The 23,760-nt window shown below is 47.6% G+C and overlaps 1 protein-coding gene across 12 annotated transcripts in view; it reads left to right on the plus strand.

Annotated features, from left to right (window-relative positions):
• Window positions 1–23,760, plus strand: part of ANK1 (ankyrin 1) — a 207,505-nt gene that overhangs the window by 72,642 nt on the left and 111,103 nt on the right. Inside the window, exon 1 of one of the 12 annotated variants that reach the window (XM_036102291.2) lies at window positions 5,948–6,184. The exons of the other annotated variants lie outside the window; for them this stretch is intronic. Within the exon in view, the coding sequence (XP_035958184.1) occupies window positions 6,158–6,184 (27 nt within the window). The 5' untranslated portion in view covers window positions 5,948–6,157. Of the gene's footprint in view, window positions 1–5,947; window positions 6,185–23,760 lie in introns of those variants that run through there. 12 annotated transcript variants of the gene reach the window in all.

Raw genomic sequence — 23,760 nt, forward strand, 5'->3', positions numbered from 1 at the left:
AGGAATTGAAGCTTTCTACCAATAGGCATTTGAGGACTGTGAAAGTGGAATCTGCAGCCCCAGTGAAGCGGGAGGATGACCACAACCCTAGCTGACATCTTGACTGCAACTTCATGAAAGACTCTGAGCCAGAACACCCAGATAAGCTGGTCCTGAGTTGCTGACGCTCAGAAGCTGTGAAGTAAGAAGTCTGCATGTATTTTAAATTCCTAAAAGTTTGGAGTAGTGTGTCATGCAGCAGTACCAAAGTAATACAACCAATATGATTTATGAATGCAAAAATCCTATGTAAAACCTTGCAACTCTAATTCGGTGGAGCTACATCAACAGTACTACAGGATGGCCAAGAAGAGGCTAACTCAGGAATGCAAGGATAGTTTAGCCTTGGAAAAATCCATTAATGCAATGCAACACCTTCACAGAAAAGGAAAACAAAGACTTTAATTTCAACATTCTTTCCTGATGAAAAACTTTTAATAAACTGAGACCAGAAGGTACCCTCCTTAACTAATAAATGGTACCCACAAAAACTTACACAGCATCATACTTATTGATCGAGCTTTAAAAGCAGCCCCATTTAAGTCAGTGACTAGATAAATATGCTGATATCACTGCTTCCATTCAACAGTGTACTGGATGTCTTACCCAATGTAATAGGACAAGAAAATAGGGGGTACAAAAACTGCAAAAGAAATCAAAATATCCTCAATTGTGAGTAATAATTGTCTGTAGAGAGAAATCAAAGAGAATTATAGACGCAAACTATTAGGACTAATAAAAGAGCTCAACCCAACTGGTGGCTACAAGTTCAAGATATAAAAATTAATAATATTCCTATACACTGCAATAACCAAACAAAAATAAAATCAAATAAAAGATCTTGTTTTTAAGATTCCAGGTCCCAAAGAATAAACCTAAAAAAATGGGTAAGATCTTTTATGGAGAAAATTATAAGATTATAAAACATTAAAGATCTAAAGGTATATACAGTTAACACAGTACAATGTATATGCAATTGAAATATTCAATATCATAAAGTCAATTCTCTTAACATTGATAAATGAATTCTATGTAATTGCAATCAAAATCCGTAGAGTTTTTTTTTGTGTGTGTATGTGGCATTTTCCTAAATGTACACAGAAGAGCAAAGGGCCAAGAAAAGCTTTGATACTTTTTTTTTTACATGTTCAAAACACATGTTTTTTATTTAAGTGTGAAATTGATGGGCTACAAAAGAAACACTCTCAAGCTTATAATATAAACTACTAAGTAGTTTATAAATACATAACTAGATATGATGATTCAGTACAAGGGCTAATATTATATTAAGTTCCTAAAAATGGATTTTCTAACGTACGAATCAAAAACTAAATATTTCAATGCAAGGCATAAATAGACCCCAGTTCTCCTTTGTCTAGTTTTGTGTCTAAGCCAGCCTACTGATTGTCTTTATTGTTTTCTGTTTCCAATTTCATTGGTTTCTGATCTTTTAATTATCTTCTTCTTCTTGGGTTTATTATACTCTTCTTTTTCTAGTTGTTTAAGGTGAAAGAGGTCCTTTAAAAGAGGACTAAAGCAAGGAGGTATTAAGACTTATTACAAACAATATTAAGCTTATGAAAAAGCAATAGCAATAAAGACAGTTTGATATTGGCAGTGAGATAGATGCACAGGCCAGTGGGTAATAGGAGAGAGCTCCCAATGGACTCCTGTACGTGGAGCCAGCATATATGATGGGGATGGCCCTGCACTTCAATGGAGAAAGGATGGGCTATTCAGTAAATGGTGCTAGGTTAATCAAGGATCTATATAGAAAAAAATAGAACTCTTCATTCACACTGTGCATAAAAATAAGCCCGTGGATTTAAAGATCTAAATATAATGATCAAAACTATAAAGTATTTATAATACAGGAAAATGTACTTATGAGCTCAGGTTAGGGAAGGAGTTCTTAAACATGACAGAAAAAGCATCAATCACAAAGGAAATGATTGATATATTTAACTACATTAAAATTGACAACTTCTGTTCATCAAACGATACTATCTTATTTATTTTTTAAAAGATTTTATTTATTTATTTATTTATTTATTTGAGAGAGAGAGAACACAAATGGGGGAAGGGAAAGGGACAAGCCAACTCTGGGCTGAGCAGAGCCCAATGTGGGGTTCGATCCCACCACCCCAAGATCATGACCTGAGCCAAAACCAAGAGTTGGACGCTTAACTAATTAAGCTGCCCAGGCGCCCCGAAAGATACTATTTTAAAAAGGAAAAAGATGAACCATACACTAGGAGAAGGTATTTGCAACGAGCGTAATTGGTAAATGATTCCTATCCAGACTATATAAAGAACTCCTACAATTCAATAAGAGAAAGACAAACAACAGAACAGAAAAATGGGCAAAGGGCTTAACAGTAATTTCACAGAAGATGAAAAATAAGTGGCCTATAAACATGTGAAAAGATGCTCAACCCTGTTAGTAATTAGGGAAATGCAAATTAAAACGGTAATGACTTACCATTTTACACCTGCCTATTTGACAAAAGTTTAAAAGTGTGACAAGCTTGAGAAGCAACTGCATACCCTGCTATTGGGAGTACAGATTGAACCGCCAGGTTCAAAAACAACTCAGCGTTATCCAGTAAAGCTGAAGACGTATGTACAGCTCGGTTAAGTAATTCTGCTCCTGCTGGCGTTCACACTAGACAAATCTTGCAATGTGCAGCACGAAGCTCTTATAAGAAAGCTCATGGCGGTAATGTTTTAATAGCAAAAAGCTGAAGACAGCTCAGATTCCATTAGCAGTAAAAATGGATAAATAATTTGTGTTGTTTGCATACAATGGAATACCGTACAGCAGTGAAAATTAATAAATGACTCCTGGTTGAATCTCAGGAACATCATGTTGCATAAAAAATGCAAATAAGCAGAAGAATCTGTACAGCATAATTCCACTTATGCAATGTTAGAAAAACATGCAAAACTAAGCAATACCTACAGAAGTGGTAAAACTATAAAGAGAAGCAAGGGAATGACAGACACAAAGTTCAGGATGGTGTTTACATCTGTCCAGGGAGGGTGGGGACATGAGGTAGAAGGAATCAGATGAAAGACTATATGCACTACCTTCCATATTTCAAATGTTTTTCAATGAGGATGTCTTATTAGTTTTATAATAAAAACCTATTAAAAACTTCTTTTATTGACTTATCATCTCTGAAAAATAGAACCTGAAACAAGAGTACTTGAAAACATTCAACAGTTGTTGAATTCTGTGCTTATCATTCATGGAATGAATAAGTTCATATAAAGGAAAATCAATTAACTTATAATTAATATTAAGGAAAATGGATTGGCGAACTGTGAACAAAATTAGAGGGTCGATCCCAAAGCAAAATGACCGAGTTGGCCTCCAGACCCTAGATCCAGACTGTCTGGGCTGGAAACTGGCTCTCTGCCTGCTCTTAAGTAATTTTTTGATCGCTTCATTCCTCAGTTTCCTCATCTGTAAGCTGGGCCTAATGATAGTGAATCCCTCACAGGGGAATTATCAGGATTATATGAGTGAATGTCAAGTGCTTAGAACAGCGCCTGCCACACAGTAAGCACTGGGTATAAGCTTGCATGTAAATAAATAAACCAAACAAAGAGCAGAGGGGCTTGTGAAGGACTGGGGTGGAGGGGGTGCTGAATTTTCAAGGCATCCTCACAATCCCGAAATAGCCTGGGCCTGCACTTTGCGCACGGAGACAGCTTTGTGTCTCCCTTTTAGAGATTAAGAAAGGAGAAAGGTATTTTGTGGCAGAGAGCTTATGAAAGCTCTGGAGAGCTGCCTGCTGACAAGAGAGTGATAGATATCACTTCGACCCACATCACCAAATGCACCCACACCACACAACACCTGACTGTCCCGGGAACCCTGCTCCAGGGAGGAATTCGGGGTCTCAAGCGCACCATGGGTCCAGTTATTTGAGACCCAGCTGCTTGCTTGCCGGTCCCATCCCCGTTAGCCTGGTTGTTCGGTTGGCCTCACATGTGCCTGGCCATTTCCCCCCTCGATGTATCCATGGGAGAGGAGGCTTGCATTGCCAAGGGGGGCCCCATTCTGGGGTTAAGTTCGAGGTGCCCTGATTCCCGGAGCCGCTCAGCTGCTGGAGCCTGGGGCTCAGGGACCTGTGAGGGACTGTCTTGCCGCAGAAAGCACCACACAAGGACCCCACACAAAGGATCAAGGCTGCCCGACGTGTACCCTTGCCGAAGATTTGCAATGAGTTTCTACTTACAGGGCATTTTCTAAATCGTCTTACACGCTGTGTTTACTTGCTGACATTTTCTCCTCAGAGATGGGAAACTAGTCTCTTCTCTTTCCTGGATGGTGAAATGGCTTCTTGCTCTTATCATGCTGCTGGTGACAACCATGGATCCATTCCAGAAACCTTTACTGAGCGCTTGCTATGTACCGATTCCTCTCCGATTGACTCCCAACCCATTCCTGCAGCCGGGTGGGGTGCACGCCAGCACTCTGCATCACCGACTAGCCTAGCCCAATAGTTGTTGTCCTGTGGTAGAGTTGTTTGAAGTCATGCCTAACAGGACCTGCTTTTACATCTTTTAGCCTTCTGGGCCTCTTAAAAAAAAAAAAAAGCAAGCCATTCTTTGGAATTATATGCTTCAACAGACATCTGTAAGGACTTGTGCTGTAATGATTGTGGTGGTTATTTTTAGTCTAGATGTAGCCCAGAACCTGCTTTTGCCCTCCCCACACCACCTCAGGTGCTGGTCTGCTTGGAGATGGCCTTGGCCTCCACTGGAGGGCTTTCTAGCTGGTGTGGCAAACAGAGGCTCCCAGAGCGCCCTCCGAGGCGTTTTCCACAACAGCTGTGCCCTCACAGCAGGACCTGTTTGGATCTGCAGAGAAGCTCCGAAGCCAGATGGCTGCCTGTCAGGGGACCTGGACCAGTCTCAGTCTAGCGGCAGGCTGAGAGGCATGTGACAAGGCCGGAGGGACTCTTCTCAGGCTGGACTACCTCAGTGGGGTCCATGCGCCCCTAGAAAGGAAAACGAGGATCCATGGCACAGACGGAGCAGGCCCATCTAGGTGAGGCCACTTCAGGCCCCAGGGAGCCTGCCGTTCTGCCGGCCTTACAGCTCAGCTCCTTTGGGTCACCCGTCCCCTCTGCCAGCCACCAACTGCTACTCCAGGGGCGCAGTGTTCTCATCTGGGCAGATGCCACCTCATCCGGCTGTGTGAGGGACAGATGCCGGCAAAGGAGCCTTCCCAAGGCAGGCCGGCAACCGCTTGGCCCGGGGTGAGCCCAGCCGGGGCTCTCTGGGCAGCCCCCACGTCCTGGCAGCTGTGGTGTGGGGAGCGGCCTCAGCCCCCCTTCCCTCCTGGCCGCTATTGGTGGTGACTCACCTCTGGTTCCCAGGAACGCTGTTATTTTTGGCCCCGATGTTATTAAGGTTGTGCCCAGATTCCCTGCAAATCAGCAATTAAGGAACACAGCTCCCCCCCTCCCACCCTAGTGAAAACATGTGAAAAACAGGGCCAGAGCCACGGGTCCCTGCAGACCCAGGGCTGGTTAGCACAGAAGGTCAGCGGCTCCCCCACAGTCCTCTGCCCGTGCAAGGCATGCTGCCCCCACGTGGGGGCTTCGTGTCCTCCTGGAGCCTCCTCCGGGCAGCCCCGCCTCTGGAAGACCCCACCCCCGCCCGCACCCCAAGCCCGCAGGCGGCCGAGGGGGGAGAAGCGGCGGGCCGGCGCTCCCCTCGCCTCCCCGCGGCGCAGCTCTGTGAGGGGCTGGCCGGCCTGGCTCGCGGCCCTCGGGGGCCCTCGGCAGGGAATGCGCCGGCCGCGGCCTGGGGAGCGGGGCCGGGCGCCGGCGGGGGAGCGGGGGACGGCGAGGGCGCTGCCGTAATCTGCCAGCCCCAGGCGGGCGCCTCCCCTCCGCCCGCGCGCTGAGCTCCCCGGGGCCGCCCGATAGCGCGCCTCTGCCGCCGATAAGGCCGTCGGAGGGCCGCGCGCCGCGGCCGCCTGGCCCCAGACGGCCCGGGCCCGGCACAGGCGCGGCGCGTCCCGCAGCCCCAGCTGCTCCCACAGCGGACCGCGACGGACCACAGCGGACCCCCGGCGGGATCCTGGTGAGCGACCGGCATGCCCTTCCCGAGGGGCTTCCTCAAAGTGAGTGCTCGAGCAGCTGCTCGGAGGCGGGGTGCTCGGGAAGGGCGAGGAGCCGGCGAGGGCGGCGAGCAGCGCAGCTGTCTGTGGGCTCACCTGCGTGCACCCCCTGGGCTCCAGGCTTTGTAGTAGCGTCAGCACTCATTCGCTTGGGCGCTGAAGGCGGCAGGTGGCCTCTGCCTGGCTCAATTAGTCCAGTTCATATGTTTTACAGCCCGAGATCTGCTGTCAAATTGAGTTCCACCTACCTGGTTCTCTGAATTATGTTCTATCTGCATTAGGGGTTGGGAAGAATAATCTTTGGGTTATATCCCTTCTTTGGTCTATTGAGATTCTAGAAGCTTTCCTTTGAGTCTACAGAGCAGTGTGTATTTCAGGTGTGTTTTCACAGGCCAGTGGCCCTGAAGGAGAATAAGGACACGTGAGAATTTGGGCTGCTCTGACAGGGGGCCTGGGTCAGCCTCATTGGGAAGGGGGCTTGCTTGTTTACTCAATGACCCACAAAAGTCAGTTACCTCATGGTCACACCTTCCCTGTTCTCGAAACACTGAACTTCGGATTTCTGTTGCTAACTTACTAGAGGGAGAAGAGTCTAAGAAAGAGGGGCAAAAGCTCCAGAGTGGCTCTGGGAGCTAGGGTCTGACGGATATTCTTTAAGTGGCAATAGAGCATCACAGGGGGTTACCCCACCCCACCCCCAATTCTCCTGTGATGATAGGACATATCACCATCTAGCAGCACCCCCGCTGGACTGTTTTTTTAAGTGTCCTGTGTCAGGGTGTGGTTGTTGGTTTTCGTAGGGGATTCAGAGGCCAGAGGTGGACCCCAGGCCACATGCTCAGAGGGACCCTAGTGTAGTCACCTGGGAGAGCACCCACCCTTCTAACCTGTGTAAAAGTGTGTGGGTACAAGGGAAACCATATGAAGTGGGAATTTCTTTTTAGTGGTTTCACATCTTCACAATTCGCCTTCCTGATGATTGATTTTCTTCCCTGGGAAGGGGAGGGTCTGTGCAGGAACCTGGGGACTCTGGCTTTGAGCCTCACCAGCAGCAAGCAGGAGCCAGGTTACATGCAGCTGAGGCTTTTCCTTTCACTGGGCAACCCTAGGCCACGGTCTCAAACGGAGTCTTGGAGGCTGTGCGTAACAGACCTCAGAGCTCGGGGAGGAGACCGTGAGTGGTACGGGAGGCGCAAGAGCGTCTCCAGACCCAAAGACAACCCAGCATCTTGCAGGAATAAGGAATGGGTTATGACAAATGTTTAAAATGAGCGTGATGACTTTCACCAACCAAATAGCCTCGGGAGAGCCGCATTTTGTGTGTGCGTTTCTTTCTGGCTACTGGTCTGTGCGGCTGAACAATGGAAACAGTAGAAAAGGAAGCACAACTATAGAAGGTTGTTTTTATAAGCAGTGTCGTATAAACTCAGCTGACCCTAGACTTCAGGGGCCAGTTACAATTAGGTTCTAAATCCAGGTGGTCACCCCTTCCCCCAAAATGATTTGGCCAATGTCTTTGAAAAATCAGCTGACTTACTTTGAATTTAATCAAAGGGAAGCATATTGAGAAAGACTGTTGTTGTTGTTGTTGCCAAAAAAATAAAAGAGAGAAACTAAGAAAGACCGTAAAGGCACTGAAAATCTTTGTCCTCAAGGTCTGTTCAAAGTTTAATAAACATTCATCAAGTACCTGCGTCTGTCAGGTCCTGTTGTAGGCACTGGGAATACAGGCAGGGAATAGAGCAGGCACAAATCCATGCCCTGCAGAGCTTACCCTCCAGCAGGGCAAGGAGACAGACTGGAAACAAAAGAAATGAGTACTCATTTGCCGAAAGATGAGAAGTGCAGGGGGCGGGGAACATGCAAAGGGGCTAGGAAGCTTGGGGCATTCGCAGTGTCAATAAGGTGCTCAGAGAGAGCCTCAGTGAAGTTCACGTCGGCTGTTGTGTTTAAAACTTAGATTCCACGTGACTGTTAATAAGGATTACAATTTGATGTCAAGAATCTTAAATAGGAGACTTTGTCGATTATGAGAAGCTACAGATTTTTCAGTTACATTCTCACTGTTGAGATGGATTACCCATAGAATCCAAGAGAATTTGTGATGCTTGGGGATGCAGTTATCTGTGTCAGGTTCTTAGGTATTGAGTTGGAGGTTTTTCTTTCTGGCTGGCCCACCTGGTTTGATGACATTTTAATCAAGCCTCTGCTGTCTGTGTGGCTAGCATTTCTAATGTCAAACTGCTGATGATTGTATTTATCCATTATGATTTTGGGGAGAAACTTTTGTAAGATGGCCAGTTAAATGGGCACTGACAAATATGATGATCTTGGTTAGCAGCATTCTTAAAAATAAAGAATATTGTTTTTTGTACCTCCTTTAAAAAAAAAGCAATTGAGCAAAGACTTGAAGGAGGTGGGAGAGGGAGCCATGTACAACTTTGGAGGAAACAGCACATGCAAATGTCCTGAGGCAGGTGTGAGTTGTGGGAAGAACCAGGAGACCAGTGTGGCTGGGGCAGAGGGAAGAGGGCAGAGTCCAAAAGCCTGAGGTCAGAGAGGTGGTAGGAGGGAGAATGGGGAGGGGGCGGGGTACAGAACATCTAGGGTCTTATATACCATTGTAAGAACATTATTTTTACCCTGAGAGAGACAAGAAGCATTACACGATCTGGGGATTAGACACATGGTATGATTTGACTTCTTCCTCTACCTCTGACTTCCTAATGCCTTTAAAACCAAACTCCCAGGAATGGGCTACCAAAAAAAAACAACAACAACAAAAAACACCTACCAAAGTGTGACAACACAGTAATCACTGACCTCTGGTGCATTTGTTCTTAGCCTTTTTTCCTCTGGGATACACAGGGCTGGTTGTTAACATAGTTCTGCATGATATGTTTCATGGCCATACCTGGGTATTGATAATGCCCTTCTCCCTTACACTCTCCAATTTAATGAGAAAATAAATAGTGCCACAGATGCTCTTTACTTAAAAAATTGTCATGGGTAAAATTAAATAGAAAACAGAAGCCACTATACAATCATGATTCGTACGCAGTACTGTAATGTGTAATCACAGCGGCTGACCCTTCGCTGCTTCCTTTGGACCTCCCCATGGATAAAGCGGACTATGGTTCTGGAACACGAGCAGTCAGGAAAGCTTATCGGGTGTAAGCATGTGACGGCAGAGCTGCCACAGAGGGGGAGCCTTGCATCTGCTCTAAGTTTCAAAAAGTACGAATGGTCTTCCTACAGGGCAGCTGGCCCTCCAGGACCCCTCCTTTACACACAACCACGGTGATTTTGTAGAAAGGCAAGTCTCACCACGTCACTCCCCAACTTCGAATCTTCAGTGACTTGGGGCACCTGGGTGGCTCAGTGCGTTGATCGTCAGACTCTTGATTTCAGCTCAGGTTATGATCTCAGGGTTGTGAGATCCAGCCCTGTGTCGTATTTGGGCTTCGTGCTCAGCGGGGAGTCTGCTGGAGATTCTCCCTCTCTCTCTGCCCCAACCCCCGCTTGCGCTCACTCTCTCTCTCATAAATACATAAATCAATCTTCAGTGGCTTCACATTCTTTAGGATAGAATCCAGACTCGTTAACGAGACCCCTCCTGCCCTGGGTTGCCCATCTTTCCCGCCCTGCTTCCTACTCCTGGCTCCATGAGAATTGCTTCGGGCACACCAAACAGGCCGCACTTGGAAATTTTTATATTATATTTGTAAGCTCCACCTGGGGGGCTGTGTGCTTGTCTCGTTCACTGTTGTATCCTAGGCACGTCGCCTGGTGCCCGGCAAGTAGCAGGTGCTCATGAAATGTTGGTTTCGTTCATGAATGAACAACAGACTACTTGCAAAAACACCTCACGACCGGTTCCTGCTCACTAGTTTGGTCACAAACCTGCAATCAGAAATCACTGCCCTAGTGGTTTCTATGTTGACCTTTAAGATACTTTGCTGTTGGGATTTTTTAAAAATTCACAAGATAATTTCTCCTTCCTCAGAGCTCTCCTTGCACTTTCTTGGAACCTCCCTTAAGAGCCTTCTCATTGTCTCTCTCTTTACACTTATTTACACATCAGTCTCCTCCTCCAAGCCGGGGGTGGCAGGAGGAGAGCTGCAGCTCCGGCTGACTCACGTTTGAGTCACTCCTCCTATTTTCCCTGGCATCAACCACGGTCTTGAACGTGGGGCTGAACTCGTCCGAGCATTGACTGACTGTTAGGAATATGTTGGGTCGTTTATTTGGAAAATAAATCAACAGGCCCTGCGGGGAGGGGGCCGTCACAGCCTAAGGCCCCAGCTGGCCGAACGACCCGCTTTCTCTGAGTTGCGCAGTGTGGACTGAGGCCCGTGTGACTCTGCTCAGGCCACATTCGAAGTTTGTCATCATTGTCTGACAGGCAGGGACAACCAATTAGAGATCTGGTGAGAAACAGAATCGTTTCCTCCCCTGCCTCCCGCTCACCCTTGACCACACCGTCCCTCTGCGGCTGGCTCTCTGAGTAGAGGCTGATTTATCTCCTGAATTTATTGTCACGGCTCAGGAAGGAAGGCACATTAAGGGCGGAAGCGGTCCCACAGCTCACGCGCCTGGCCAACCAGCTGCTGAAATCTGCTTGGAGTGGAAGGTGGGAAGGGGACAGGGGCAGCCTACATTGCCAGAAGGGAGAACATGCTGAAGGGCAGATTAAGACCAACAAAACCATCAAACAGCCCCCGCTCTGCTACCCAGGGGCGGGAACCCAAGCTCCCTCCTGAGAAAGCTGCAGGCACCAGCTGTCTCTAGGAGACAGAAGGAGGCAGGGGGAAGCCTGTCTGGCCCTCCCCCGGACAATAGTGGTCAGAAAACTGCTCTGCCCTTTCCAGGAGTGGATTGTGAAGCATTATTTTGTAAGAGAGAGTACCTGGTTTCAATTTCTTTTGGGAAGCTCGTGCCTAGAAAAGCTGAAAAGAAGCTGGCTTTGGTCCAGTCCTGTTCTCTGATGGCCCGGCCATCGATCAAGGGTGATGATGATTTGCAGACAATGGAACAGGTTCCAGCTACTCGGAAAAGCCTTTCTGGGCCGCACTGCCTTGCCCACTCTGGCAAGCTATCCTTCCAGTGGGGTGGGGTGGGGGGTCATGGTGTATACCTGTGGCTTTCCTTTTCTCCTAGGGAAGGGAGTGGCTAGGGGCAGGCTAATATTTCTGTCTAGTGGTGTGATCCAAAGGTAGCAGTAGAATCCCCATCCTCCAAAACGATCACCCTGGGTCCAAAGTGAAGCCTGAAGTTACACCATTAGAGATTATTCCTTAGGTTCTTAAAGGGGTTTTGATCTCTAAACATCTTCTATTAAGTGCATACACTTAAGCCTTTATAATAGGATCTTGAATTGTACAGATGCAAGGAAATAATTCTTATTTGCATGGGATTAGTTGAGGATTTCGGCAAAAGCAAGGAGTGGGATTTAGGGCAGGTTCATGGAATAGGGGCACGGAGAGGGGTGAGATGCTGGCACAGAGGGGAGAAAGGAAAGAAAGGCTCGCTCTCTTGCCTAGGACAGTGGCTGGGCCTAAGATTCCTTCCTAGCTATTTATCTATCCCAAGATCTGGATCCCAGGCAATCTACCTGTCACAATGTGGAGTGTGCAAGTTGATGAGTGATGCTGGGCTGGAAGTGGCAATAGGGACTGGTGATGGAGTTGCCAGATTGTGAATACCCTTTTCATGCACACACCGTGGGGTCAGCCCCGGAGCTGGCTGGGCTTCTTGGCTCCAGTGCCAGGGTTGATAAAACTGTGCCCTTCCACTAGACCTTTGCAAACACTGTGTGGAATTGATTGACCAGGCCGTTGGGCTCTCTCCCCAATAGAAATTGACAAGAGGCCAAAGGGGCGTTCCAGGCAAGGCTTTATTGGGGTCTGTGCTCGAGCAGAAGGGAGGCAACAGTGTCCTCAGGCTGACTCCCCGAGGCAAGGCCAGGAAGTTTCTTAAAGAAACTTAGGTGGGAGGGGCGCTTGGGTGGCTCGGTCAGTTGGGCATCCGACTCTTGGTTTTAGCTCAGGCTGTGATCTCATGGGTTGTGAGATCTAGCCCCGCATTGGGCTCCACACTCAGTGGGGAATCTGCTTCAGGATTCTCTCCCCCGTACCCCCCCCACCCCAGCTCACACTCTCTCTCTAAAATGGATAAATAAATCTTTTTTTTTTTTTTTAAAGAAACTTAGGTGGGAAAAGGATGATGTTTAAGCATGGAAAGGTGAGGTTTTTCTTGGCGCTTGTGTACTTTAGAGAGCATGCTTTTCTATACGGTGCATCTCATTAGCATGTGAAATCTGCATCCCTGCACGTGATTTTTAGCATTTAAATGAGGGAAAGGTAACTTGAAGGTAGTCCTGGCGGTCACTGTGCACACGCTAAGGCCAGCGTGGGGGTCCATCTGCTGCAGGCTGGTTTGGTCTGGATCTCACCAGTTCTTTCAGGCAGCTGGCTCCCTCCTTTAAGTTGATGTCCTGTTTTCTGCATTCCTGTGAGATATATTGCTCAAGAAACACAGACTCATGAGTTTTCTTTTAGGGAGTTTTTCCTTTATGGTACAGTTGCTTCGCATTAGGGTTTTGGGACGGGCCCCGAGAACAATATAGTTTTACAGTACATCAAGTATAGCATTTTCTTTACATACTTTGTCTTAATGTGATGTTGAAATCACCCTGCAATCTAGGTATTATTACTGTCACTTTTCCGATGAGGAAGCAGAGGCTGAGCAGCGAATTAACTGGTCCAAGTCCCACAGCTGGGTTGCTGACTGCTGTCTGTCCCCTGACTCTCTATAGATGGTTGCTGGCAGGTGTGCATCCTCCTCACCTCAAGGACCGGTCACGCTGAAATTATTACTTTACGTGCCTGATTCCCCTAGTCTGCCTTCCCAGTGCCCAAACTGCGTGGTGTGGGTGAACTCACCCAAGCAACACTGAAGGCCTGTGGGATCTGCAGCCAGACCACTTGGGTTTCAATCCACTTTCTAGCTGGTACCCTTGGGCCAACTGTAGACCCTCCCCATACCTCCGCTTCCTCATCTGTAAACTGGAGGCAATAGTGGTTGTCCTAGAGTTGCGGTGAGGAGTACACGAGATAGAGCCTGGAGTATCAGCAAATATTTGTTTTATATATATATATATGTATATATATATATACATATATATATATTTCGAATCACAAGTTCTTCTGTGGATCAATAGCTCTCAATATGCTAAGAACTTTGGAAATTTAAAAAATACCTTCCTACCTTCAACATAACTTCAGGTCAACAGAGTTTACTGAGTAGGAAACAAGGGTAAATGACCCTCAGGAAGGGGTGAGTGCTCATTAGTAGGAGGCTGGAATGGGGAAGAATTAATTCTGCTTGTCAGTTGAACAAGGGGGTTTGTCAGGGAAACTTCGTAGAGGAAGAGAACTCTGAATGGCCTTGAAGAATCCGTAGAATTTCACAAATCAGGGACTGGGAGGAGGCCGGCTGCAGAGAAAGCATGATCAAACATGTGGAAGGCATAGAAGTGCCTCGTGTATCTGGGAAAGGTGCATGGTCCAGGCGTTCAGGGACAGGTGGGTGGTGTGCAGGTGGGTGGTGGGAGAGGAGGATGAAGAGGTGGGCAGAGGCTAGACTGTGAGTTTCCGAACATCAGCCTAAGATTGTGAACTTGATTCTGCAGACGTTGGAGATCCAGCAAAAGCTTTGGAGCAGGAAAGTGTCATGCTCAGAATGCTCACTGTGGCAGGGTTGAGGAAGAGGGGTCATTGGAGTGGCAGGGAGTGGAAATCAGTTAGGGAAACACTGCCGATCTCCAGGTGAACATTGATGACATCCTAATTAAGGGGAGTGGCAGACAATTAACAGTACTTAGTAACTGCTGTGTATCAGTCACGGTGCTGTGTATTTACACACCTCAGCTCATTTGATGCTCACAGCAGACACCCATGTTACAGATGAGAAAACTGAGTCTTGTTGCAGTCAGGAAACGTGAAGAAATCAGGTTGTTGTCTGGGGGTGTCGACAGGCTGCTCATAGGGGTGCTCCATGGTCGGGGGACTAGTCTTCAGCGTGTAGGCCAGATAACTTGATTTGGAGGCGCCATCAGAACAGCAGGTTTGGGAACTGACTTACCGCCAATCTGACTCACCAGAGTCTGGTGTTGACACCAGCCCGCCAACTCCACGAGAGGTATGACTTCTCTGGCCATCTGGTGCTCTTGTGCCTTCACTCAATTGTGTTCTCTGGTCAGTGGATTCCAGCCCATTAAGAAAATCTAACTGGCAAGTCAGTTATAACTGTGTTCTGGAAAGCATGCAATCAGAGAAACGGGGGCGCGGGGGGCGGGGAGTAATCTTGAAGAATATGTCATCAAGACTGATGAACCATTCATGCCCCACAGCCGAGAGCATCATGCTTGTTATAAATTGCTGATTAAACAACATTGGAATAGAAAATGAGTCTCATTGCCTGTGTGATGCCAATCTGATTGGAAGCAGCTGCCTGAAATGCTGTGTTCAGAAAGATTCTGAAGCCACTTTTAGGCTGATGGGCAAGACTTGGTGATAAATTAGCAGCCTCTGCCAGGGCGCCAGGTGGGGGAGGGCGGCTGTATTGGTGGGAGTGTTATCGGAGCCATTTCTGGACAGTATTGTTTTTCTTCTTTCTTTTTTTTCCCCCAATGGAGCCGAATCAGATGAACCATGTTCTAACAGTTATTTATTTGAGAGACACCCAGTCTTTCAAGGAGACTTATGAAGCTAACTCGTGTTCTGCATTATGTGCTGATTTTGCTGGCTATCCCTCAGAAGGTATTATAACACCACCGATTAAAAAGCTCCTTATCTCTGCTAGCTATCACTCTCAGATTCCTGAGGGTCAGGTTCAGGTCATAGTCTACATCCAGACCGACACCTGTAGGAGCGCAGAGCCCAGCTGCCCCCCTCACACTGAAGCAAAGGGCATTGTTGGTCTTGTCTTTCCCTAATGAGTGTGAATTGCCAGTCGGTATCACCTGCTGGAATGGAGCTTTCCAACCCAACCTCTCCAGGCTTTTGATGGAATCACCAACAAACCAGGACCGTTGGCCCCCAGGCCGGGCCTGCCCCTCCACCCCTATCTCTCTGCACTAATCCAAACACCACCCATCCCTCGAGCTGGAGAAGGTCCGCTGTCCTCTGCAGATTTCAGAGCTCCCTCCATCCTCGGCGCCCCGTAAGCCCATGGCACTCATCTAGCCTTTGGCCCATCTCTGCTTCAGGATGTCTCGTACAAAATAAATACTGTGGAGCTTAAAAAAAAAAAAAAAATGAATGACCATTGAACTCTGACTCCGGTGTGTGTGTTGAAACTCGAAAATGTGGCAAGGTGGTTGCTCTGAATGATTGGTTAAATGGAACCTGCTCCAGCACTACCTTTATTCTTCTTATGAAATCCTCATAGAAACAACCTTTTATTAGAATTGGTCTTTCTCGGATTTGGTTAAAACACATTTGCAGGTAGAGTGATGAACTGACTGGTGGGGAGCTTTGGATTTTTAGTCTCCATCTAAATTGTCTTCTTTTGGGGTTTTGAAAAATTACTTGTGAAGGTCCTTGTTTCTCCACCTGGAAAATGCAGATAATAGCACTTGACATTGACAACCGCAGGAGTTTGGTGTCAGGTGCTGAGTTAGTATTAGCAGGTTGTTCTGAATGTCTCAGGCACACAGTGATATTTAAATGGGTGCCCCAGGGGGCGCCTGGGAGGCTCACTCATTAAGCGGCTGACTTTGGCTGGGGTCATGATCTCAGGGTCCTGGGATCAAGCCCCGCATTGGGCTGTCTGCTCAGCGAGGAGTCTGCTTGTCTCTCTCTCTCTGCCTGCCCCTCCCCTTGCTTGTATCCTTTCTCTCTCTTTCTCATGTAAATAAAATCTCTTTAAAAATAAAAAAAATGGGTGCCCTAGGATTAGGACAACTGTACTAAACCCTCTTTCCCTACTCCATTCATTTGCAACATAGATGTCAGTAACTTTGTTCCTAGCCTTTGAATAGATGAGATATTTGGAGCAAGAAGTGCCTGGTGCAGCTTTAAGTTCTTGATTAAGTCTTTGTTTGCATCTAATTTTTTTATGTCACAATAAAAGTGTGCCCCCCTTTGGGACGTTGCTGATAACTGAACTGGGCAGTGGCGGGGGGGGCGGGCTCTGTCTTCAGGGTCTCCATGGTTTAGCACGCCCCCAGGCAGCTCTTTCCGGGCCGGGGGCAGCAGGAGGGCTGCCTGAAGACGGCCTTCTACCATGCCTTTCACACGTGGAGGCCTTCCTCTGAAATGTTCTTAATTCCCTTATCCCCATCATGACTTGCTCTCACTCCTGTTCCTTCAGAGTCGTACTCCAGAGCATTTTCCAAGCTGATGAGTAATGACTGAGCTCCCGAGAGGGGCAGGGTCCTGTGGGGGTGCTGACGTGAAGTGCCCTGTGGTGGCTGCCCTTCAGGCCCCCTCAGCCTGGAAGGGGCGTGAGGCGCGAACACAAACCACTCTGATCCCAAAGAAGAAAGGAATCCATTGCAAGGGACATTGCAAGCAGAGGAAATCAAGGGAAGGTCCATGAAGATAGGGCCTCCAGGTTGGCTGTAAGGGACGGCTTTGTTGCAGATAGTTGAGAATGGAGGAAGCTGGACGGTCCACCTTGGGGAAAAACCCTGAGTGGTCAGTGTGTGTTCATGTTAACTCGTGTAGGGAAAAAAGAAGGGTATGAGATCAGGTTGGAAAGTGAGCTGGAAAGTAGATAAAGAAGGACCTGGGAATGACCTGCCAGGGTATTCAAAGGACCGGAAAGCAGTGGGGAGCTGCTGAGTCACCAGGTGAGGACTGAAGTGCCCGGCTCAGGTGCTCGCGTTAAAATGGAAAGCAGTGCATGGATGGGAGAGAACAAACTAAGAAAAAGACAACGAAAGAGCCTCACTAACACCTCCTGAGCCCTGTGCCAGGCCCTGTTCTAAGAACCCTACGAGTATTCCCTCATTTCATCCCTGGGGTGGCTCTACAAAGTCAGTGCATGTCACAGCTCAGGAAACTGAGGCACAGGGAGATTCTAATTTGCTCAAGGCCATGTAGCCAGGAGGTGTTGGAACTGTGATATGAAGCCAGGAAAGCTGGGCCCAGAGTCCGACTCCTTAACTTGTACCTTATTCTGCTGTCATCTGAGTGGTAGAAGCAGGAGACTCGGGAAGAGAAGCAGGGGCTGGCCTCTCTCCTCCCTGACCACGTGGTGGCATTTCATGTGAGACTCCCGGGAGCCCACTCCCCAGATGCTGGCTCTGTGGTGGGATCCTGGCAGACCGCCTTTTGAATCCTTCATATCATACCACTCTGCCCAGGGACGCCTGGGTGGCTCAGTCACTTAAGTGTCTTCCTTCGGCTCAGATCATGATCCCAGGGTCCTGGGATCGAGCCCTGCATCAGGCTTCCCGCTCAGTGGGGAGCCTGCTTCTCCCTCTCCCTCTGCCATTCCCCCTGCTTATGCTCGCTCTCTCAGTCTCTCTCTCTCTGACAAATAAATAAATAAAATCTTAAAAAAAAAAAAGATGCATACCACTCTGCCCATTCCTTCAGCAAAGCCTCTTTGGACTCACCACGGACAGGCTCTCCCCCATACTTTAAAACATGAAGTAGAACCGCCTCAGTAAGTGTGTAGACATCTGAACCCCCAAAACGGATGTGTAACAGGATGTTCACTTAATTTGCAAAAACTTCACCATGGGGTTTTTTTTAAGTAGCTAGCTCTCAAGTGCATCAGAAAATTATTTTATATATAAAAACTTTCATTGAAGGCAACAAAATGCTTTGCCTAGATTCAGATATACCACACATGGTAAAAGTATTTCAGAATGTTTCCAGTTTCCTCCTTGCCTTTTGTATTTCTCAGTGAATTTAATGACAAATATCAATCACCTAAAAAAAAATATTCGTGTGGTAGCTGGTAGTTTGAATTGTATTATAAAACTTACCGAAGAGGTGAAAATGTAATATACCAAAGTTCACATGTACAAAACAGGAAAATTATGGAACTGGCTACTTTTTTTAAAGATTTTATTTATTTATTTGAGAGAGAGAGAGAGAACGAGCAGTTGGGAGAGTCAGAGGGAGAGAGGGAGAAGCAGACTCCCTGCTGAGCAGGAAGCCTGATTCAGGGCTCCATCCCAGGACCCAGAGATCATGACCTGAGCTGAAGGCAGATAGATGCCTAACCGACTGAGCCACCCAGGATCCCCTGGAACTGTCTAATTATATCCCAAAAAAGTGTATTGCTTCAAGAAGGAATTCACTAAATACAGTTAGCTATTGCATTGAAGTTCTTCATGGAGTGAAGAAGAGTAGGGCAGAAAAATAGGAGGATGTCTGTAGAGCTGAGCTAGCTGGAGATCAGTGTGAAAATGACCAGCCCCTCCTGCCCTGTGTTGTGTGGGGAAATAAAGAGTTTTAGAGTCAAGCACTGGGAAACAGTGGCTTCCACCCGCTGGTCAGGTTTCTCCAAGACCGCTCAGAGCTCTCCCATGTCCCATGCTCCCTTGCTCTGAGAATCTCTGAGGATAGAGTTTGTGTCTCCCACACTTCCTAGCCCCGTGCACCCTTCAGGGTAGGGTGGGTGACAGTGCACAGGGCTGGTGGTCCCAGGAACATACTTTGGGAAACGTAGTATCAGGCTACACTGAGAGGGTGGTGTTCAGATTTTCATTTTAGGAGAGACCCTGGTAACTGGAGCACAGATTTAGGCAGGAAATTACCAAGGAAAGGTCTGGAATGGCATCTGGGGGAAACCTTGAAGGAACAAGGGGCAGAAAAAGAATAAAGAGTCTGGAAGAAAGTCCCTAATTGTCCCGAGGGTGCCACTGGCAAGAGCGGAGAGTCATCCCATGGTGTTCTCAAGGTCATTACTAGGTGAAAGGTGGGGTAGAAGTCAGAGGAAGGCAGATTCCAATCTAATGTTGAGGAAAGACTTACCAACAAGTAGAGAGGAAAGTGTCTGATCAGAGGCCTGTCAAAAACTTCCAAGGAAGGACAGTGGCGTGGACCAGGACTAGGACTTAGATGTCCTTGGAAAAGAGAGCCTTGAATGATGTGATTATAAGATAAACAACACAAAAGGAAATGGGGCTTGGTGCCGTATTCCCTTTGCTGAGGTTGACTACCTTACGTTATCTTCTAATTTCTTTTTCCTCCCGGGTCTGTAGGGCCTTGATAATTTGCATGGTCGGTTTAATAGCTCTCTGTGGAAATGAGAAAATCATTCAATCAGGGGAAATGGATTTGGGATGAGCAAAGGAGCTTTTTCCGGTGTGGATATTTTAGGAACACCTATACCATCTAGTATATACAACAGTTAGAAATCTTGGGGCTTTCTGATCAGCTGGTGTCTAATGATCAAGGCAATGAAATACTTGAAATTTTATAAGCCAAATAGGATGGAAATCTTTCATCTAATTTGGGACCCAGATTTGCATTTTGTTTACTTAGATTTGCATAGGTGATTAGAGAGACCCAAACTCCAAATGTGTAAGACAAAATAAAAATGAATATATGCAGTGTGCTATATTTTGATTCAAATAAAAGGCTTATTGTTTGACTCACCAGGATCCCAGACCACCTGAGATGGTTCCCGTAGGTGTTAGGAAATCGCTGGGGGGCGAGGAGGGCCTTATAGCTCTCTTGAGACAGGCCTACAGGCTACAGAACTGACTCATTCAGTGTGATGCCCCCACTGGAAACACGATCTCATTTGGTGGAGGTGAAAACTGGGGAATGGGAGGTTAGGCGACTGGCTTGCACTCACTCACTGGTTCGTGGCAAACAAATAAGGAGAGATTCACGGAGGAAGCCTGAAGGGTAGCTAGCAGCTTTTTTCTCCCAGTTTGAAACACCCACCCAAGAAATGGCAGGCACATTGTCAGCTAGCACAGATGACTTCCCTACAACACACCCAATTTCTTTCTGGCCCTGCGTCTTGGCTTTGAGGGTTTGATTTAACAGCTGGCTATGGAAATATTCCCTCTTCCATCGGGCAGTCGGTCCCGTGGCAGAGGTACACGGTCCCGGAACTAGGGTGCATGGGGGGACTACTTAATATCGGGAATGAGAAAGAGGGCGTGACAGGCAGGTCTCCTTGGCGAAGGGCTCCGGCACCCTTAGGCTGGTGCCAGGGGAAGGGGTGGGGGGGTGGGCAGGCATGTGAATGGCCCAATCTCTCTAAACCCAGGACTCAGCAAGTAGTGACTACACTCCTGTTTTGTACCTAGCCATTTAAAATCCCGTGATTTAAATCCCGGGGTTTATCAGCTGCGTTCCCAGTTTGGCTAGGAGTTGTTTTGACTGCTCTGCCCTTGGCCTTAATTTAGATGGGGCCAGCCACCAGGCCCCAGGCGGCTGCTTCAGCTGAACAGCTGTGGATCTCTCAGCCCCTCCCGAGTTGGCTCCTTACCCCCCAGCATGTGTTCTCACCTCCCTAACCCTGGGCTCTGAGATCAGACCTGAAGCTGACCTCTGCCCCCAGCCCCTGTTGGCCTTGGAGACCTTCTGCCTTCCCCTCCCCCGGCCCTCCACTCTCCTTGCTCCATTGGTTCTTGCTGTCTGTGTCCTGTCCCAGTAGGGACAGGGAGAAGAGGCCACCCGAGCAGATCCAGGGGTGAGGTTGTGGAACATGCGGGACTAGAAGACAGAGGACTTGGTCTCTGGCCCCATTTCTGCCATGACCTGTGACCTCGAGCCAGTCATTTCATCCTTCCAGGCTGTTTCCAGGTCCTGAAATCTCTGCTTCTCCAGCTGTAATCAGAACATGCAGTTCTGAGTGCAGGTTTTGATTTCAACTTTTTTTGGGTTTGGGAATGACTGCATGCTTCCTCTTTTGCAGAAGAGAGCAGTGGTGTGTGAGGGGGAAATCAAAAGAGGGCAGAGAGGTAGAAAGTGTGGTGAGATCAGAGCTTGAGCACCCAGAGCTTGGGAGCCTGGGAATGTGGGTCCTGCTGAGTCCTCCGTGCCTATGATCCCTGGGATGTGCAACCCCCCAAGTGGAAGACACTTGACACAACTGCTGGTGGGTGTGGTTCATGTGGTACCTGCTTAAAAGGTGTCTCTTGAATTGCACAACACGGTGCCTTTTCAAATAGGGAAGAGCCACGAGGCCGGGGGGGGGGGGGGCCGCGGGTCTGTGGATGGTCCAAAGCTGGCTGACTGGCTGGGAAAGCAGAGGGCGGGGGAAGCAGAGGGGATCAAGGAGATTTCGGGGTGAGGTGCAAGGCCACAGATGAATCCCACTCCTCATCACTGACAAGACCTCTGACTGAGTTTTACCTCCTCTCTCAAGCCTTCCAAATAGAGCCCCCAGTTCCAACAGAAAGTGGTGACTTTTTTTCCCAAAGAGGGAGACTTGCCACAGACAGAAGCAGAGGGCGGAGATATTTCTCTGTAACATCTCTGGTTAGGGATTTCACCAGTTTCATAGTGAGGCACGATTGCAAGTTAAATCCTGAAGCGCTCATAATTTTTTGTATGTGGCATATTCTCTCCCCACCCCCACCGCGGTGTTGAAGTAATCTGTCCGGTGAACTGTACACCTGCCCACAGAAAAGACAGTGCCTCTAGCAGCCCCCTGCCCTCCTCACCATCCTCTCCCCTTCCTGGCCCCCAGCCCCAGAGTCTAATGCCCTGGGACCCACTGTTTGTCTCCATGTCTGAGGCTGAGCACACGCACATAGACACACGTGGGCAAACACACACACACACACACACACACACACACACACACACACACACACACACTTCCTTAAAGTGGCCTGGGCGGGTTCTGGAGCCACTCAGGCCTTGGGCTCCAGAAAAACCATTAGCCTGTGGGCCCAACAGCATTGACCCACTTGGATGGTAAGAATCTAATGAAGGAGAGGAGTCTGCTCCTCTCCCCTCTCCCTGGGTGGGGTGTAGGAGGATGTTCATCCCCCCCCAGGAGGAGAGGAGAATAAGCTGAACACTATAATAATGAGTCACTCAGGTTAACTCAACAAACTCCTACAGGCATTTGAAAAATGTTAATGCTATTTATGAATTCAGTCAGCATCCAAGAGGAAATAATTGGAAGTTACTGGTTGAAAATCGAGAGGAGGTGAACTTGGGCCTCCTATCCGGTGTGATTAGCCAGCTGCATTCCCGGGAGCGGGAGCGCGGGAGAGGCCCCTGGGGTCTGTTTCAGCTGTCTGTGACTTCAGCTTCCCTGATTGGCCTCGGGACAGGGTAGGCCCTTAGCAAATGCTAAATAATAATTAGAGTAAGTGGCCTGGACAAAGCACTGCTGTAGAACACACCAAGCTCCCATTAGAGAACAGAGACCTTCCCTGGTGTTCTCTCATCGCTTTCCCAGACAGAACTGGAGTCTTGTTTATTTATGGCGTCCTCAGAGTTCCTGGGCTTTCTATCCTTCCATAGTCTCGGTGTCCACAAGAGCCGAAAGCTTGCAAGAGCAGGATTGGCTCCAGATTGCGGAGTTCAAATCCTGACTCTACCACGTATATGCTGTGTGACCCTGGGCAAGTTTGTTAAACTTCCTGTGCCTCTGTTTTCCACTCGTAAAATAAGGACCATTAGAGCACATACCTTCTAAAGTTGCTGTGAGGATTAAATGAGTTAGCACTACTACTGTATTTAGGTTTTTTGCATTTTCATTCATAAGAGTAAATGGACTATAACATTTCCTTTTTAATAATATCCTTATCAGGTCTTGATATCAAGATTGTTGGCCTTATAAAACAATGGAAGTTTACATTCATTTCTCTTTTCTGGAAGTTTGTGTAAGGTTGGAGTTATTTTTCCTTAGTGTATAAATCCCTCACTAATAAAGCCATCTGGGCTTATAGTTTTCTTTGTGGAAAGGTTTAATTATGGGTTTATATTTTTATTAAAGTCTCAGTAAGTTGCATTTTTTCAAGGAATTCTTTAGTTATTTTTGAATTTTCAAATTTGTGGACATTAATTGTTCATGTTTTTATTATCTTCTTCATATCCAAAGGATCTGTAGTGATGTCCCTTACTTCATTCCTGACCTAGGTCCTTGTGCTTTTTCTCTTTTTTCTTGATCCATCTTCCCAGGAACTTATCAATTTTATTAGTTATTTTAAAGAGGGGGCACCTGGGTGGCCCAGTCGGTTGAGCGTCCAATTCTTTTGATTTTGGCTCAGGTCATGATCTGAGTCATGAGATGGAGCCCTGGATCAGGCTCTGTGCTCAGCAGGGAGTTTGCTTGAGATTCTCCCTCTCTCCCTCTCCCTCTGTCCCTCTCCCCCTACCCACCCTCTGCGTGTGTGCATGCTCTCTCTCTCAAATAAATAATAAGTCTTTTTAAAAAAAATAAAGAAAAACCTTTGACTAAAAAAAAATGAGTTAGCACTTACAGGATGCTTAGAACAGTGCCTACTCCATAGTAAGCAGCCCCCGAATGTTACCTGTTACTGTCTTTCTTTTGGTTCCTCACCAGTGAGTGCTTCTACCTTCTTGTCCCGTGGGCATCAAAAGATGCATAGAATCTGTGGGTGTAGAGCAGGG

The sequence above is a fragment of the Halichoerus grypus genome, chromosome 3 (genome assembly GCF_964656455.1).
Source record: "Halichoerus grypus chromosome 3, mHalGry1.hap1.1, whole genome shotgun sequence".
In the NCBI taxonomy this organism is placed as follows: Eukaryota; Metazoa; Chordata; class Mammalia; order Carnivora; family Phocidae; genus Halichoerus; species Halichoerus grypus.